The sequence below is a fragment of the Ursus arctos genome, unplaced genomic scaffold (genome assembly GCF_023065955.2).
Source record: "Ursus arctos isolate Adak ecotype North America unplaced genomic scaffold, UrsArc2.0 scaffold_18, whole genome shotgun sequence".
In the NCBI taxonomy this organism is placed as follows: domain Eukaryota; kingdom Metazoa; phylum Chordata; class Mammalia; order Carnivora; family Ursidae; genus Ursus; species Ursus arctos.
The window spans coordinates 24503940-24523168 of NW_026622852.1; the positions used below are offsets into that span (position 1 = coordinate 24503940).

Here is a 19229-nt window from a genome sequence, read left to right on the forward strand (position 1 = left end):
GAAACAGACTCTCACTGAGCACAGAGCCCGATCAATGTGGGACTTGATCCCAGCACCGTGAGATCATGACCTGAGCCAAAACCAAGAGTCCGACATTTAAACAACTGAGCTACCCAGGCACCCCAGAAAAAATAAAGTTTAATTAAAATCATACATACTAAACAATGGCAAAAAATTTTAACTCAGCATGCCTGGGTCACTCAGTCAGGCAACCGACTCTTGATTTTGGCTCAGGTCATGATCTCAGGGTTATGAGAGCCAGCCCCGTGTCAGGCTCCACACTAACAGTGGCAACTGCTTGGGATTCTCTCTCTATCCGCACCCCCTTTGTTCTTTCATTCTCTCTCTCTCTCTAAAAAATAAATAATAACTCATTTAAGTTTACATGTGGGGTAGCGTAGACTGATCTTTTTTTTTTTTTCGGCTCTCATCTTGCCGTTTTGAGTTCAAGTCCCATTCTGAGTGTAGAGATTACTTAAAAAATAAAATCTTTAAAAAAAAGGATTAGGTATTGAATGAGGGATTTTAATGCAAGCCAATATCATCATTCTATCAGATTTTACTTGCTTTGGCTCCTTCAATCCACAGTGTCTCATAACAATAGTTCCAAGAAGACATGGTTTCAGGGCAACCCACTAGTTAAGTCTTTCCATCTTTTCATAAAGAAAAGAGATTTACGTCCACCTCTGATTCAAAAAAAAAAAAAAGTCTGAATCCTCTAAGACGGAAGGAGGCAAGAAGACAGATAACCACCCCAATATCTACTCTCTCTCCCTTCCTCCCTTTATCTCTGTGAAGAACCTGGGTTCCAGAATAGGTAGAAGTAGTTTACATCCCGACCATGAACAAGTAACCTGCCTCTCTTAAGACTCAGTTCTCTCACATGTAAAACGAGAATACCAACAGCCAACAACAATCCTTAGAAATTCTACTGGGGGATTAATGACAAGTAAAAGACCTGCTACACAATAAAGCAGTCACAGTAAATAATATTAGCTATTATTAATTATTACAAGTAAATTACATAAATTACAAGTAAATTACAAGTAAAAGGACTGCTGCGCAACAAAGCAGTCACAGTAAATAAATATTAGCTATTATTAATTATTCCATTTTTGTCCAAGTCACAGAGAAAAAAATATTCCATAGATAGATAATTCTAAAGACTTAGGTAAGTACACAAAAACAGGCCTAGCTATAGCCCTCAACATTGGAGAGACCAAGCAAGGCCCAACGCTTCCCCTGAGCAGACTACTTTTGTCACAAAGAAAATCAAAAATGGAATTACATATGCTGCAATCCTCATCTTGAATTCCAAAAGAATTCTTTCAAAAACGAAACCATAGGGACACCTGGGTGGCTCAGTCAGTTGGGTGGCCAGCTTTTGATTTCAGCTCAGGTTGTGATCTCGGGGTTGTGGGATCGAGCCCCATGTCATGCTCCATACTCAGCGAAGACTCTGCTGGGATTCTCTCCCTCTCCCTCTGCCCTTCCCCCAGCCTGCTAGCACGTGCTCTCTCTCTCTCAAATAAATAAATAAAATCTTTTTTAAAAATTAAATTAAATTTAAAAAAAACTAAATCATAAAAACCAAGAAAGGGATTATGTTCAGAAATGCAGTTAACCGGGGCACCTGGGTGGCTCAGTCGTTAAGCGTCTGCCTTCAGTTCAGGGCTGATCCCGGCATTCCGGGATCGAGCCCCACATCAGGCTCCTCCGCTGGGATCCTGCTTCTCCCTCTCCCACTCCCTCTGCTTGTGTTCCCTCTCTCGTTGGCTATCTCTCTCTCTGTCAAATAAATAAATAAAATAAAATAAAATAAAATAAAAAAAGAAATGCAGGTAACCTAAAACCTACTGACAAATAAACTTACTAACAATGGACAATCATTCATTAACCTAAACTAAAAAAATTAAAAGGAAAACAAACAGGTCTTCTGATGCAGTGCAATACAGAATACATAAGCTCCTCTCTGCTTACCTAAAAAACTGAGCTTGAATCTAATCTTTAAAGCTAACTTACATTTACAGTAAATACAGGGGTTAAAGAAATAAGCTAGAAACAAAAGACCACAAGAAACAAAAAGAACAATGCATAATGTGAAACACGGTATCCTAAAAGACAAATAACATGGTTCTGACAACAAATCAACAGTAAGGAGAAAAAAAGGGAGGTACAAAGAAGTAAGAAAGAATATACTCTAGACTAAAGAATATCAAAATATGTAATGTATAAATCTTGTTTCAATCCTGATTCAAAGAAATCAACTATGAAAAGACATTTTTTAAGTAATCAGGAAAATTTATACATAGGTTAAATATTAGATGATACCAAAAGTTACTACGACTTTTTTTTTTTTTAAGGTTTTATTTATTTATTCATTCGACAGAGATAGAGACAGCCAGCGAGAGGGGAGTGGGAGAGGAAGAAGCAGGCTCATAGCAGAGGAGCCCGATGTGGGGCTAGATCCCACAACGCCGGGATCACACCCTGAGCCGAAGGCAGACGCCCAACCACTGTGCCACCCAGGCGCCCCATACGACTTTTTGAACTGTTAAAATAGCATTATGGTTATATATGAAAGTGTCTACCTTTTTCAGAGGTGCTTAACATGGTAATTAGGGGTAAAGTGACCCAAAAAATCTACTTTAAAATATTTCTGCAGAGAAGGAAGGTAGGAAAGAGATCTGGAAGACCAATAGGGCTAAAATCTTTAAGTGTTATTGACTAAGGAGAAGGGGACATATGGTTCCATCTACTTTCTCCACTTTCTCTAAATTTGAAACTGATCATAATTTTAAAAGGCTAGAAAAAGGAATAATTATTAAAATTGGTTAGATGGGGACGCCTGGGTGGCTCAGTCAGTTAGGCATCTGCCTTTGGCTCACGTCATGATCCCAGGGTCCTGGTATTCAGCCCACATCGGGCTCTGCTCAGCAGGGCGTCTGCTTCTCACCCTCTCCCTCTGCCTGCTGCTCCCCTTGCTTGTGTGCTCACATGCTCTCTCCCTCTCTCTCTCTGTCAAATAAATAATTCTAATCTTATTTTGACTCTGTCTGGCAAATCAGTACATAGTTTTGCCTACTCCAATCTCTGGATATCATTTACCTTTGGCATATATAGTATTTTAATAAATGATAGTTGAATGAACGAACAGCCAAGGAAGTTGGTAGTATACATATTGCCTACATTCTTTTTTTAATTGAAATTTTAGGTAATTAACATACAGTGCCTACATTATTTCTATGCTTAATAACATTGCTGATCAAAAATTCTGTCACTATGAACTGCTCATGCAGAGAACAGTCACAACTGCATTTAATAATACATCAAACGGAGGCTCCTGGCTGGCCTGGTCTGTACAGCATGAGACTCCTGATCTCTGGGGTTGTGAGGTTGGGAGTTCAAGCTCCATGTTTGGTGCAGAGATTACTTAAAAATAAAATCTTAAAAGGAAAAATGAAATAAAATGGATCAAACAAAATGTCAGTTCAGGTAGTTCATCCACTGAACCAAAGCAATATCTGCATATTACATTATGTATCTTGATTTTCTGACCCTGAGAAAATTGAGTCACAACTCTAAAGTATATGAAATTACATCATTAAAGTGGCATAATGACATCCCAAGTCAATAAATGTTAAGAAATGATCACTAACATAAAATATTGGGGGATGGGAAGGAGCTAATAAATGGGCAAATACTTCTAATTTTAAAACCGGTATCATAAGGGTAAAAAACACATCTATTAAAGTCCAACAAAGAAGAATTTAATGACTGTTTGATCAGAGCTTCAAGTTTTAAATTATTCATTTAAAGGACTTTCTCAGCTCAGGTGAAACCAACCAGTAAGTTTTCTCAAAATTATGTAAATCCAACCACTTCACTCATAGCCACTGGTAAACAAATCCAAAGATTGCAGAAGATCAACCCTTCTCTCAGAGTACATTGCCATGTCTTAGTGAAGTAAGTATACCAATAGCCTGCCTCCTCCTTCCAATCACAAGCATCTCCATCTCCCTTATTCTGTCTTACCTCTGCCACGGGCTCTCTTGCCACGGTCTGAAGGCTTGTCCCCTTGATTGCAATCAATTCCGTTCTCTTCACCTCTAACTACGGAAGAAAAGAGCACCTCTTGTACATAATTGTACATAAGAGCTATCAAAGGCAAGGACAAAAAGACTTTTTAAAAAGGCCAAAACGTAACAAAAGGGATCAGAAAACAGTAAAAACAAAAGCAAATAAAAGTGGCTCAAAAACTGATGACAGCACATCTAGCTTAATTTGTAGGGGAAAATTCTGTAAGGAAATTAAAACAATGTATCACTTTTTCTTTCTTCTAGTTGGACTTGCCCTCCCGTAAAGCAAGTTTGCTTCAAAAAATCACGTTTGTGGGGCGCCTGGGTGGCACAGTGGTTAAGTGTCTGCCTTCGGCTCAGGGCGTGATCCCGGCGTTATGGGATCGAGCCCCACATCAGGCTCCTCCGCTATGAGCCTGCTTCTTCCTCCCCCACTCCCCCTGCTTGTGTTCTCTCTCGCTGGCTGTCTCTATCTCTGTTGAATAAATAAAATCTTAAAAAAAAATTTTTTTTCATAACAAAAAATTGAGGAGAAATGTACTTACACTCTCTCCCACGACTGCCACCTCTTCCTTTCCGGTTGTTGTTTCCACGTCCACGATTTAGTTCTCTCTCACTTCTCTTCTCTCTATTCTCTTTGTTTTCTGAACTTTCTTTTCCAAAATTCTTCTTCTTCCCCCCTACAGTCTCCCATGAAGTCTACCGAAGACAAGAGTGGTCATTCAGAGTTGTCATTCAAAGTGTACACAATTATCAAGGATATATGCATATATCTTTCAGACCTAATAACCCACACCTTGCAGCTCACTTGCCCACCATTTTAATTCTTATCCATATAGTTCTACTTTCTGATGATAAAGACAGCAAACCTCTTGCTAAGCTCCTGTTGCCATATACAGCACAAAAGAATACAGCAACTAGCTGAATTAACAACATACTATATGTTATCCCACCACAGAGCTTTTTCCTATGCTGATTTAAAAATAAAGTAAAGGTCATTTCCCCCAAGCTCCCACACTATGCCACCTCCACCTACCTCAGTAGGCCTTAAACCTATGAATAAGCAGATTAGCTCAAAGAATACAAAATTACCCTAAAATGCTGCTCTAAAACCTCAGGAGTAACTTGCTCTATTCAGTTAACCAAAGTAACCAACTAAAAAAATTTAATGGTAGGCAAATAAAATTTGAGGTTATTTTTTTAAACTAAGTACCCAAAATTTCAACCTCAAAGACCTGTTTCTAATGAGAAGTCAAATAATTTATATAATCTCCCTTCTCTGCCTCTCCTCTAATTGTGATGGAAATCAAATCGTGTGTGTGTGTGTGTGTGTGTGTGTGTGTGTATAAATTGCTGAGAAAAGAACACCTCGTTCTTGTGAAAATAAGTGGTATTAGGATATCAATAAAGGTATATTACGGAGAAATCCCCAAACTGGCCCATTTGTTTCTGTTTACTTTGTCATCATCTACGTCATTTCACAAGAGATTTGAAGTGATTCAATCCCAAAATAAGAGCAAGAACTATTTTAAGCTTAAAAAAATCTTAGGAACAAAAGGAAATTACTAATATTGTATATCCAAATAAACATAAACACTAGAAATTAAAAAACTAAAATTGAAGAAATATAGCTGAATTACTTCCAAAACAGTGGAGGTCAGATTTAAAACACCATTTTAGAAAGATTTTTTTTTGACATCTACAAACCTCTACTGAACCCATGTATTTAGTTACATATAAAATCATTGCATGTGAAAAAAATAATAATTAAAACAAGTTATTTTCCAACTTTAAGCTTTGATCAATATTTTTTAAAAATCAACAACTGACAGTTACAGCATATAATCTGGTATATTCAGTTCTGGTAGATATCCATCTATTCTAATCTTCCTACAAGTCTACCTAGGAATAGTACCCAAACTGTAATTAGTTCACAGCTTTTGACCCAGCAATTCTAGTTCTAGGCCTTTATTCACAGAAAATAATTTTGTTAATTGTGCAAACATTTATATACATACAGACGATGGTTAGAATGAAGGGTGGGGGAATCCTCCAAATGTCTACCTTAAAAGACTAACTACTCTAAAACATCCACAAATGGAGCAGTATGTAGCCACTTAGAGTTACCCAGGTTGGGGAACCTGGGTGCCCCAATCGGTGGCTCAATCGGTTAAGAATCTGCCTTCAGGGGCGCCTGGGTGACACAGCGGTTAAGCATCTGCCTTCGGCTCAGGGCGTGATCCCGGCGTTATGGGATCGAGCCCCACATCAGGCTCCTCTGCTGGGAGCCTGCTTCTTCCTCTCCCACTCCCCCTGCTTGTGTTCCCTCTCTCGCTGGCTGTCTCTAGCTCTGTCAAATAAATAAATAAAATCTTAAAAAAAAAAAAAAAGAATCTGCCTTCAGCTCAGGTCATGATCCCGGGACCTTGGGCCCTGGGATGGAGTCAGCACTGAGCTTCTCCCTCTCTGCTTTTGCCTCTCCCTCTGCCTCTCACCTCCACTTATGCTCTGGCTCTAATAAATGAATAAAATCTTTAGGAAATAAGTTATCCAGGCGTACACAGAAAGAGATCCATGATGTAAGTGTAGCAAGCTAACCAACTAACAAGTGTATAAAACAGGATTATATTTTTTGGTTCAAATGTAAGCCTGTATATATACATATATACTGAAGAAAGGAGTAGTTACCTAAATGAAGACACTTAATTTTTTATCATTCTGCACTGCTTTTTTTAAAAGATTTTATTTATTTGAGACAGAGAGAGAGAGAGAGAGAGCGTGTGAGCACACAAAGGGAGAAGTAGAAGCAGATGCCCCGCCAGTGCAGAGCCCAATGTAGGGCTCGATCCGAGGACCCTGAGATCATGACCTGAGCGGAAGGCAGATGGCTCAACTGACTGAGGCACCTGGGCACCCCTCTGCATTGTTTTTTTAATTAGAGAAAACAATAAAGCACATTTATTCCAGAGAAATAATTCTGCAGTGTACAAACTCGATTATGCTTGCTAATATGAACAAACAAGACAACTATGTAAGATAGAATCCTGTCCTCTTAGGTTAACAAGACAAAAGGTAAATTCTAGAAGTCCTAGAAAAGGTACACATAGTAGAGCCAGCATAGGTGCATAGTGTATACAATTAACATTGTCTTTTTTTTTTTTAAATATATATTTATTTTCGAGAGAGAAAGAAAGAGAGAGAATGTGCATGCACGAGAGCAGAAGCAGGGTGAAGGGCAGAGGGAGAAGCACATTCCCCACTGAAAAGGGAGCCCGAAGGGGGACTCCATCCCAGGAGCCCAGGATCATTACCTGAGCAGAAGGCAGACGCTTAACTGACTAAGCACCCAGGCGCCCCTGTATGTGAAACATTTGAGAAAAACATCTTACCCCATTTCATTCAGCAAAGGATACCCATAATCAAGTCTTGGGCTTGATTCAAGACTGACAAGAACTTATTTGTGGAGGAAGTAAGGAGAGCAAACTTAAGGGGCAATTGGTCTAATGCCACTGTAAATGCTAAAGCGAGTATCGCACATTTGGCACAACAGTCTGTGAGCATGCACACAAGCTTTCAAATAAACCAAACAATTACAAAAGACTTTCAACTGAACTTCTGACCCTTTGTTATCTGTATTTGGCTACTTGTACAATAGGTCTGAAGAAAGTCTAAGAGGAATGGTCCTCCCAGACACTACATTTAGTGATCAGAAAAGCAGCTTTCCAGGGACGGCTAAATAAATATCACTCGCCCACCTCCTCATATTTGCCAGGAACTACACAACACAAACACATTACTTGAAAAAAATTTTTTTAAAAAAAAGTACATTAATGCGAGAGACTGATATTTCAGAACTATTCTGTCACTCAAAAGAGCATTATAATAAATAAAAGGTTTATTAGTACTTATGATCATGTTCAATGTCTTCCTTTGTGACAGCTCCTCTTACATGAAAGACAAACTCATCCTTAAAATTATCATGGACAATTCCACTTAATTTTTTTTCCCCCCAAAGTAATAATTTTGTTTCAGGGGTGCCTGGATGGCTCAGTCGGTTAAGCAACTGCGTTCAGCTCAGGTCATGATCCTGGAGTCCTGGGATCGAGCCTTGCACTGGGCTCCCTGCTCGGCGGGAGCCTGCTTCTCCCTCTTCCTCTATCCCTCCCCTGCTTGTGCTCTCCCTCTCACTCTCTCTCCCTCAAATAAGTAAATAAAATTAAAAATAATAATAATTTTGTTTCAGAAGATCCTGGCACAAAATAAGGTTAGTCAATAGAACAAGATATATTTGCTTTCATGGTTTATTTTAAACGTTCTTGCTCCTAGCAACCCTACAGTGTTTATTTTGTCTAGCACCTCCACGCCAATAAACTACCCCAGTCAAGGGAAGACATACCTTACAGCTGGTTGGCCATGGCTGCTACAGACAGCAATCAGGTAGGTGACAAGACAAACACTATGAAGAATGATCCTAAAAAAAACCAGTTTCAAAAGGACTTTCCCTCTGCCTCTCCTTTCTACCACAGCCTTCTCATCTCTCAACAAGCATACGCCTTTTCTGTCTGTATTCAGGCCCTAATTTGCTATTTTCTGATCTATGAAGAAACCAAACTAGATCCAACCTCACCACATGATTTCCAGATTCAAGGAAACCAAAGATATGTTCTTTATCATTTAACCCAGAACTACCTCCTTAGGGTTCGGTCCCGAAGGAGCATAAGAAGTTAAGACTCAATAAAACAAAGAGAACCGGACATTTATTTAAGACTTAAAAATTCACCCACTACCACAGAAAAAGAATGAAGTCAGCGAGAGCTAAAGGAAAGGCAATACAAAGTAGTATCCTGACCTACCTCGAATATATAAAAAGAAAACAGGCCCTCCAATTAACAATTTGGAAATACTTCATTTATTCACAGTGTATATACATACATACACACACACACATATAAAAATAAAGGAGGTAGTTTAGGGGCGCCTGGGTGGCTCAGTCAGTTAAGTGTCCAATTCTTCATTTTCGCTTGGGTCATGATCTCAGGGTTGTGAAATCGAGCCCTGAGTCAGGCTCTGCACCAGTATGGAGCCTGCTTAGGATTCTCTCTCTCCCTCTCCCCTATGTCTGTCCCCCACTCTCTCTCCCTCTATACAAAAAAAGACAAAAACAAACAAAAACTGAGAGCCATTCTATACTGTATCCATTATCAATGAGATAAACATATTCCCCATATTTTATAAAACCCAGAAAATACAAACTTAAGTATCAGCAAACAAAAACTATTCAAAATTTTATATTGTCACTTAACATGATGTATTTTCCCAACAAACTGACAGACTAGTGTTATCTTGCATGGAATTTTACCCACAGATACTGCTATACTCAAACAGTGAAATACTATCCCAAACATCTGACTTTTATAATTATATAACTCATTCCGCTTATTTCATATTAAATAAAGATACTCATTTTACATCTGAGCTTGTCACAACAGCTCATTTTTATATAGCCTTTCCCTAATACAGCCTTATCCTTAAGAATGAAAATTTCATTGGGCGCCTGGGTGGCTCAGTTGGTTGAACGACTGCCTTCAGCTCGGGTCATGATCCCAGAGTGCTGGGATGGAGCCCCGCAAAGGCTCCCTGCTCAGTGGGTAGTCTCCTTCCTCCCCACCCCGCTTCTGCCCCTCCCCCTGCTCGTGCTCACTCTCTCTGATTAACTAATTAAAAAAATACAAATGAAACATTGCACAGGGTGCCAGGGTGGCTCAGGTGGTTAAGCAGCTGCCTTCAGCTCAGGTCATAATCCCACAGTCCTAGGATCGAGCCTTGAGTTGGGCTCCCTGCTCAGCAGGGAACTCTGCTTCTCCCTCCCTCTCTACCCCTCCCCTCACTTCTGCTCTCTCTCATCCACACACATACATACACATACACACACACACACACACACACACACACACACGCACTCTCTCTCTCTCTAATAAATAAAACCTTAAAAAAAGAAAAGAGAAGAAAAGAAGCAGCAATATAATGTGCAATCTCCATGCAGAAATCAAGAAATTAGGGCTGACAACTGCCTACTGTGCCTTTAGTTGTATCCTTCCTAAAATAGAAAGGATAAAGCTTAGTGTGTCTGCACATTCCTCAAAATTTACTAAGCTTAAGAAAAAAAAACCAACAGTAACACCTTTCTTTTTTATTTTATCTGTCAAATGGTCATGAAAATGTGCCTGTAGAATAGTCACACATAAGCAAATAGATATACCAGCAAATCCTGGTTTTCTGTTAGTCTAGAGATTTAAGGAATAGTAAGAGATGATGATTGAGATGAAGAAACACAAGCAGTGAAGCCAAGACAAGTTTTTCAGGTGGTAAAAATGTCTACAGGCCCAGAGAATTTGGGAACTGTGTAAGGCTGAAGTAGATGATCAAGTTCACTTTTGAGTCCTCAGATTCTACAACTTCATGAAGAAACCATATGTAACAAAAACAGTCATTTCAGGTTAGTGTTCTTTCTGGTCTTAGAACAAACATGGAATGGAACCCATTATTCCCTTCACCCCCACCTCCCAAAAAAGTGAAGTCCAAAATGCAATATGCAATTGGAGATAAATCTTAGCACTGCAAATCAATTAATAATACTTATTAATAATTATTACCGTGTCTGAATTCCCTTCCAGCAATATATTGATAGCTTTGTTCACATCTCCATTACAGTCATGTAGGGCCACTATGCATTCATCCTGATTTTTCCCCGTCACTTCCATAAGCTGTTGAAATTATAAGAAAATGGTTAACGGGACCCCAAAATGGCACTTGAGACCAATTTTAAGATTCTTCTATTTAAAAATAGAAATTACACAATCTTTCCACATGAAGATGGCCTCTTTCCAAACTCTGAGCTTATAATGCAAGAACAGGTTTACCTGCTTTTTGTGACCATCACTTGTCTTTTCATCAATACAGAAGAGCCAAACTACAAATCAACTCTCCTCCAAGATGACCAAGTATCAGATTATTAATCAGCAGTATACACATACATATAAACCAACATTCTCAGCATACTCAAGATCAGCTCTGACTACTCCAATTTAGTTCAGTGGCCTGGGATTCCCAAAATTCTGAACTACTCAAATAGTATGTGTATATGGCCACCATTACCAAAATATCCAGTCCAACTATTTTGTACAAAGAAAACATTCCCTATGTGGTTTATCACCACTTGGATCAGAACACTCCACATACACAGCAACAACACCCAAAGGTCTCACAAGTGCAATTCTACAGCTATCACAAACACTCCTAGACATAGTACCTGTGCAAGCAGCTTCAACAGGGTGCTAGGTTTGAAGTAATCAAAGAAATCCCCTTGGTACATTCTCTTTAACAAGGGAGATTAAGCTACTTAACATTTTCATCACAAGTACAATCACAGATTAGGTACAATACAGGTTTTTCAATTACCAGTGAACAAATATACGATTTAAGTTATCTATTCTGTTTTACACACATTTAACTGTTTTAATATGTACTACTGTTCAGAACAGTTTGACACCAACATCTGAAATGATTTCTCTGTCAAAAAACTAATTAATAAAAAGGCCTATCTGGTATCTAGGTATCCTGGATAGAGCTCTTTGCACTATACACTACTCTCTCTCTGCTTTCTTCCCTGCATTGCACAGTGAAAGTTCTACAACACACACTACAACTTTACAGTGCTTTGGTCTTTGGATATCAACTAGTGTCAGTTTTTATCAGTGTCTGTATTAACCCAATACCGGTAATATACAAGTGGTAAGAACAAACATTAAGTATCAAAATTACCCCCAGTGACTAGATTAGTAAAATATCGAACTAAAGTTTAACCATAAAACTCTGAACTCCTGGACCAGGGCTCTTTTTTCTGTATCCGCTATACTATTCAGATAAAAGACAGTATGATATGTTGAAGCAGGTCTCCAACTGTACATAAATCTCATTCCAGAGAATAAGTCCTATCATTTTTAATAAATCCTTTTTATGGCCTTCTAAAAATATTACCATTAGTCTAATGACAGCAACTGTAAGTATAAACAGAGTTTAGAGAGTAAAGGGCTAAAAAGTTAGGCAGGAAGCTAGGCATGAGCAATACAAGGATGGACCTTAGATATCATGATGGAGAGCCCCAACTGAGGACAGCCTGAGGACCACCCCATTCTACCCATTTAGCCATGGGTTTATGGTTACAACCTCCTGGGCAGGAGTAAAGAGCTAAATTTGTTGTGCTTGTTGCACTTTGCAGAAAGCAGCAGCTTGTCCTTATTTGACCTAATGTCTCTAAAATAGAAATAATGTTGCAGTTTCCTACACCATGCAGGCATTCTGAATACAACTTGGGAAAGGACATGGTAGTTGGCTAATTGTTATATAATCCAGGCTTGTCACTCAAATGCTGCAACCCAAGGACGCACCCAAGAGAAAAAACTGATATAAGCCCACACCACCAAGTTTCCAGGGCCATTGTCTCTCTTGACTAGCCCGCTTCTTCCTTGGGGTGTACTTTAATAAAACTCTGCTTTGCTTTCATTCCGCTGTTCTGTAATTCTTTATGGTGTCAGTGAAAACCACCAAGGTTCCTTTCCTTTTCCAGCTAACTCTCAGTAACAAGCTCACTGTGGGACATTCACTCCAAGAACAATTACTTGTAGACCTCTACCAAGATCTGGACAGAGGTAGGGTTATACAGCTTGATTTCTAGAATCTTGAAGGGAAAAGAAGCCTCATCAGGTTTTTGAAGATTTTGAAATTTGTATTATCAAAAAGGCCTCTCCTTAAAGTTCTAAATGAAGACATGACCCTAAAATTTACTGACATATTTTTCCAGCATAAGTTTGGAATCACCACCATGTTGGAAAAGGCAATTCAGTTAACATTAAACAAAATTTTCTGAGAACTTGCCAAATACTAAATGTACTTTCTATACACAGGTACAGACAAGGTCAGTTTGCTTCTTCACAAATGTCTAGCTCATTGTTGGTAACACTAGTAACTAGGAAGATTATACTGCCAAATAATAGTATCCTTTGCCACAAATATACCTGTTTAACTTTAGCTTCAAATTCTGAATCATTTTTATCGAAGATCACTTGAGCGAGACGCATCTGTTCAGCTGTTGCCTGAAAAGTACATACAAAATTGTTAAAAACATCTGAGCACCTAAAATACAAGTTAGATGCCAAAATCTCCTGAAAAACATAAAAACCTCAAGCACTATAGTGCTATGGTAACAAAAATACTGATTAGAGCTCTCAAATGTTTATAACCTGTTGCCATAAGCCAGATAAACATCAAATTAAATGGCATAAGGGTTCCAGTCCTTTGGCCAAATGACCTGAAATTATTATTCATCTTAACTGGCCATGTTACTCACTTAAATGTTCTTTCTCTTGGGGAAATGGAGTAAATAAGAACTACAGAAAATTGGAAGAACAGGAAGTAATGGAGACTGCTAGGACACAGGCTTAGAACCAGCACGTCTGTCAAAAAACCAAAAGGCTCTGCTGTCAACTCTTTTAAGATATCCTGGTCAGCTCTGAAAAGAAAAAGGCTGTATTTAACTATTAAAAATTATTTTTAGGGGTGCCTGGTGGCTCAGTCGGTTAGCTGTCTGCCTTCACCTCAGGTCATGATCTTACAGTCCTGGGATCCAGGCTTGCATCGGGCTCCCTGCTCAACAGTAGTCTGCTTGTCCTTCTTCCTGTGCCTCTCCCCCCTGCTTGTGCTCTCTGTCTCTCTCACTCAGATGAATAAATAAAACCTAAAAAATACATATATTTTTTTAAGTTACTTTTTTTTTTTAGCCACAATTTAAAAATTTTTAAGAAAAAGGAAACTTTCAGGACACCTGGGTGGCTGAGTCAGTTAAGCAGCTGCCTTCGACTTGGGTCATGATCCCAGGGTCATGGGATCGAGTTCCGCATCGGGCTCCTTGCTTATCGGTGAGCCTGCTTCTCCCTCTCCCTGCTCTGCCTGCCACTTCCCCTGCTTGTGCTCTCTCTCTCTAACAAAAAAGATCTTTAAAAAAAAAAAAAGGAAACTTTCAAATGCTAAAATTAGTCACCCTAACAGAAAACTCTCTTCCAGTGGCTTTTGGGCCAACACACTTTTTTTAAAAAATCAAATTACTGAATTTTGCTGTTTCCTTTGCAGTATTTTTGGCAATAAAAAATTAGAAAGTTACTATATAAAAAAGTAACTCTTGGGGCACCTGGGTGGCTCAGTTGATTGGGCAGAAAGCACAAGCGGGGGAGGGGAGCACAGAGGGAGAGGGAGAAGAAGACTCCCCATTGAGCAGGGAGCCCAGTGCAGGCTTAGGCCCCAAGCCTGGGATCATGCCCTAAGCCGAAGGCAGACACTTAATCAACTGAGCCACCCAGGTGCCCCTTCCAAAATAGTTTTTTATTCTTTTTTTAATATTTATTTATTTATTTATTTATTTATTTAAAGATTTTATTTATTTATTTGACAGAGACAGCCAGCGAGAGAGGGAACACAAGCAGGGGGAGTGGGAGAGGAAGAAGCAAGCTCCCACCGGAGAAGCCTGATGTGGGGCTCAATCCCAGAATGCTGTGATCACGCCCTGAGCCAAAGGCAGACGCTTAATAACGACTGCGCTATCCAGGCGCCCCCCCAAAATAGGTTTTTTAAAGAAGGAAATTACAGGGGCGCCTTGCTGGCTCAGCTGTTAAGCATCTGGCTTTGGCTCAGGTCATAGTCCCAGGGTCCTGGGATCAAGCCTTGCATCGGGCTCCCTGCTCAGCTAGAAGTCTGCTTCTCCCTCCCCCTCTGCCCCTGCTTGTGTTCCCTCTCTCGCTGTCTCTCTCCCTATCAAATAAATAAATAAAATCTTAAAAAAAGAAAAGGAAATAACAGAGACAACAGTAAAAATAAGTAAAAAAGAGAATAGAAAAATAAGAGGAAAAAAAAATCTGATTCTTTGGCAGGGGGGAATCAACAAAACTGACAAACCTTTTGGCTAGATCAGCCAAAAAAAGAGAGAGAAGACTAAGGTCATTAAAATTAGGAATGAAATAGGAGACATCACTACCTATGTTAGAGGAATAAAAAGGATTATAAGAGAATTCCATGAACAAATGTATGCCACAAACTGCATAACCTAGACAAAAAAGAAGAATTGCTAAAAAGACACTAACTATTGAAACTATGTCAAGAAAAATGAAAACTCCGTAACAAGTGACTGAAAAAGCCATCAAAAAGTTCCCACAGGGGTGCCTGGCTGTCTCAGTCAGAAGAGCATGTGACTCTTGACCTCAGGGTCATGAGTTCAAGCCCCATGATAGATGTGGAGCCTACTTAAAATAAATAAAAAGTTCCCACAAAGAAAAGCCCAGGGCCCGATGGCTTCACTGGTAAATTCTACCAAATGATGAAGGAATTAACACCAATATCAATTCTTTACAAACTCTTCCAAAAAAATACAGAAAGGAACACTTCCTAACTCATTCTACAAGGTCAGTTTATCCTGATACCAAAATCAAAAACATCACAAGAAAAGATAACTGCAGAAAAATACCACTATGGATGAAAAATCTCTCACAAAATCCTAGCAAACCAGGAACATACAAGAAGGATTATATACTATTACCAAGAAAGGTTTATCCCAAGAACTCAAGGTAATTTAACATCTGAACAATGTAATACATCTATTAATATAACAAAACCCCATGAATATTTCAGAAAACAAAGAAAAAGCATTTGATAAAATCCAGTATCCTTTCATGATAACAAAGACTCAACAAATTAGAAATAGAAGGGAACTTCCTCAACCTAATAAAGGCACCTACAAATACCACAGCTAACAACATACTTAATAGTGAAAGACAACTGAAAGCTTTCCCCCTAAGATCAAGAACAAAACAAGGTGTCTGTTCTAGCCTTTTGTACTGGAGGGTCTAATTAAAGCAATTAGACAAGAAAGTCCTCAGGCAATTAAGCAAGGAAAGGAGGAGGATACATATATAAAGATGGAAAATGTCCAACTATACACCCTTACAATATGCATGCAAATTTCCAAAAAACATATTAAAACTGTTATACAGGAAAGGGCCAACAACAATCTGGCAAGCAACCATCATGAAATTCTTCATCCCTGAAGCATTATCTTTCCATAAGATCAGAAAAGTTCCTATTATAAAAACTATTAAATCATGAAGTGGAGCTTTGATTTTATTGCTAGCAAAGATCTTAAACATAGTAATACAGTTCAACTCCATAGTATGCCCCTAAGCAATTTACTAATACTCTATGCTGGGTGTTAAAGGCACAGGTCTCCTAACTACCACAGGTATGTAGTGCCCAATATATCAATCATGCTGCCTCCCAGCTAGGAAGGAAACTATTTTACCAGTCTAAGAATATAGTAATGAGGGTCTAGGCTAGTGTGGTTGCCATAAGGAAGGGATGTAAAGGGAGATGATTTTTTTTTTTCGGTCATTTTATACTTGAAGACTGAGGAAAATGACTACAACATGTGCAAGGACTAGAAAACTGAGAGAATACAGTCCACATTAGTTATGGGAAACCTGCAGAGTCTGAAGGGAAAAGAGGCACACAGAAAGATATAAATGAGAGGTAGAGGCAAGGTGAAAGCAATCAGAAGTACATAAAGAAAATCTCCAGAACCCTAAAGAAGGCAGGATGTCTGCAGCAAGAAAACATAATAAAATCCACAGAACCTTCTGGGATGAGGGTGATGTTCTGTATCTTGAGAGGGGACTGAGTTATACAGGTACATGCAAGCAACAAAAAATGATCTGATAACACTTAAAATGTCTCTGTGTAAATTTCACCTTAAAAGGTGGGGGGAGAGAGGGACCTAAACAAATATCCAACTCTAGTTATGTATGTATGTATGCAAAAGTGCTTAGGACTGAAGTATATTGATGACTTTAATTTACCTTGAAATGCATCAAGAAAGTAAGATAAAATAATGGATAGCTAATTAGATGTAATAAAGCAAACATATCAAAAAGCTAATTTTGGGTCACCTGGGTGGCTCAGTCAGTTAAGCGTCTGCCTTTGGCTCAGGTCATAATCCCAGGGTCCTGGGATTGAGCCCCGCAGGGAGCCTGCTTCTCCCTCTCCTCGGGCTTGTGGGCATGAGCGCATGCACTCTGTCTCCCTCTCTCAAATAAATAAATAAAATCTTTAAAAAAGGGAAAAAAAGCTAATTTTGAGTGTATGGGTGTTCACCATACAACTCTTTTCAACTACTCTTTGTATCTGAACATCTTCATAATAAAATGTTAGGGGGAAAAAATTTCAACACTTCACCCTGCTTCTTCCCCTGCTTGTGCTCTCTTGCTGACAAATAAAAAAATAAAATCTTAAAAAAAAAAAAAAAAAAAGAATGTGCCTGTTTCAAAACATTTCAGACAGAAAATACAGCATAGAGCAATGTCAAAGAGTACAAGACACACCTAAAACCAGAGATTTTGGCTGTAGTATCTTTCGAAAGGGGTGTGGGATTAAAAGTAATAGGGCAGGGGGGAAAACAGTCACCAATAGTAGATCTAAAAGGAGCAATATTTAAACTTGAAAAGTGCCTGAGAACTGCCTGTGCTTCCTTAATGTACACAAGTTACAGACACACATAAAAAATGCTTCCCTTGACTCTATTAAACTATCATACAAAGTATTAACAAGAAAACACTTGAGTTGACTTTCACTAAAGATTGTAAGAACAGTTATTAATAATAGCATTTTGCTATAGGCAACAGTCTGGGGCTTCCACATATTTTTTACATTTTATATTGTTTCACCCCCGTATTTCTAAAATGTAAAGTTAAGGGGTCCCTGGCTGGCTCGGTCAGTAGAGCATGCAACTCTTGATCTCGGGATTTTGAGTTCAAGCCCCATGTTGGGTGTGGAGTCTACTTTAAAAATATACATATATATATCTAAAAATAAAAAAATAAAATGTAAAGTCTTACATTAGGTAAACACCAATTACTAATTTATTCAGACTTAATTTTCTCAGCTTAAATACTATAACTCAAATATTCTTTGCATTTCTCTTCAGTGATATCATCTGTATTATTACTGAGAGGGCTATCTAGACATAACTTCTGAAAGCAGACCTGATGCACTTAACAGCCGTTTACGACTACAGAACTGCAATACTAGCCTATCATACTAATGAAATAAAAAGTATTTTAAATCAGAACTTTAAATATTTTTTACCTTTGTTGACTACCCTAGCCAAGAAAATTACTTTAAATATGTGATAAAGAAAACCACAAACATAAATTCAAGTAAGACAGGAAACTTGTCAGGACAAACTCTGGGAAATGTCAAAAAATCTGTACAACTTGAGAAATGAGAGGAAAAAGCAAAATCAACTGATAATTTGAAGTTAAACAATGTGAGTATACCCTACCCTATGACAAACATCAGTGACATCCACCACCCAACTGTCAGGTTGAAAAAGTCTTGCCGAGAAAGCAGCATTACTAATTCTCTTCCTCTAAATCTCTTTCATTCACTTGGCTTATCATGGCCTAAGCTACTTTCTTCTTTTTTTTCCTCATAATTTTTTAAGTAAACTCCACACCCTCACAGGGCTCAAACTCACAATTTGGAAATCAAGAATTGCATGCTCCATGACTGAGCTAGCCAGGTGTCCCAAAGCTAAGCTACTTTCACAGTGAAGAATGTGTTGACAACTTTTCTATGGAAGCCAAATATTTTTTGTTATATCTGCTACCCCCAAAATTTGGAAAATATAATGAAATATGATTTTTTTAATCATCCCTATGCCCACCGCCCAAAAATAAACATTATTAACATAGTCTACTAGTTTTGGTTTTTTTTTTCTTGTTTTAACAATTGTTCCATACTATAATTTTGGGTCCTGTCTCAGTTGATCAGGAGCCAGGCATTTTCCAACATAATTTCAAACAGTATTATAATCAGTTCATAACTTACATGGAATATACAATGAGTAAAGGTTATCACTTCCTGAATACAACCTATACCATTTTAGTTCCTTACAACCATCCTGAAAAGTAAATATCCTATTCCATGTCACTTCTTTTTTCCTGAAGTATTTATTGGGGGGGGGGGGTGCGCAAACAGGGTGAGGGGCACAGGGAG

The 19229-nt window shown here is 38.6% G+C and overlaps 1 protein-coding gene across 20 annotated transcripts in view; it reads right to left on the reverse strand.

Annotated features, from left to right (window-relative positions):
* The window catches only part of UBAP2 (ubiquitin associated protein 2), a 116200-nt gene that overhangs the window by 56054 nt on the left and 40917 nt on the right, over nt 1-19229 (reverse strand). For 19 of the 20 annotated variants that reach the window (XM_048222929.2, XM_048222927.2, XM_048222931.2 and 16 more), the window contains 4 exons: nt 13154-13231; nt 10733-10843; nt 4625-4778; nt 4036-4113 (listed from right to left, as the gene is read on the reverse strand). In XM_048222929.2, the coding sequence (XP_048078886.1) occupies nt 4036-4113; nt 4625-4778; nt 10733-10843; nt 13154-13231 (421 nt within the window). Of the gene's footprint in view, nt 1-4035; nt 4114-4624; nt 4779-10732; nt 10844-13153; nt 13232-13732; nt 14098-19229 lie in introns of those variants that run through there. The other variant, XM_057313526.1, reaches the window with a different exon arrangement.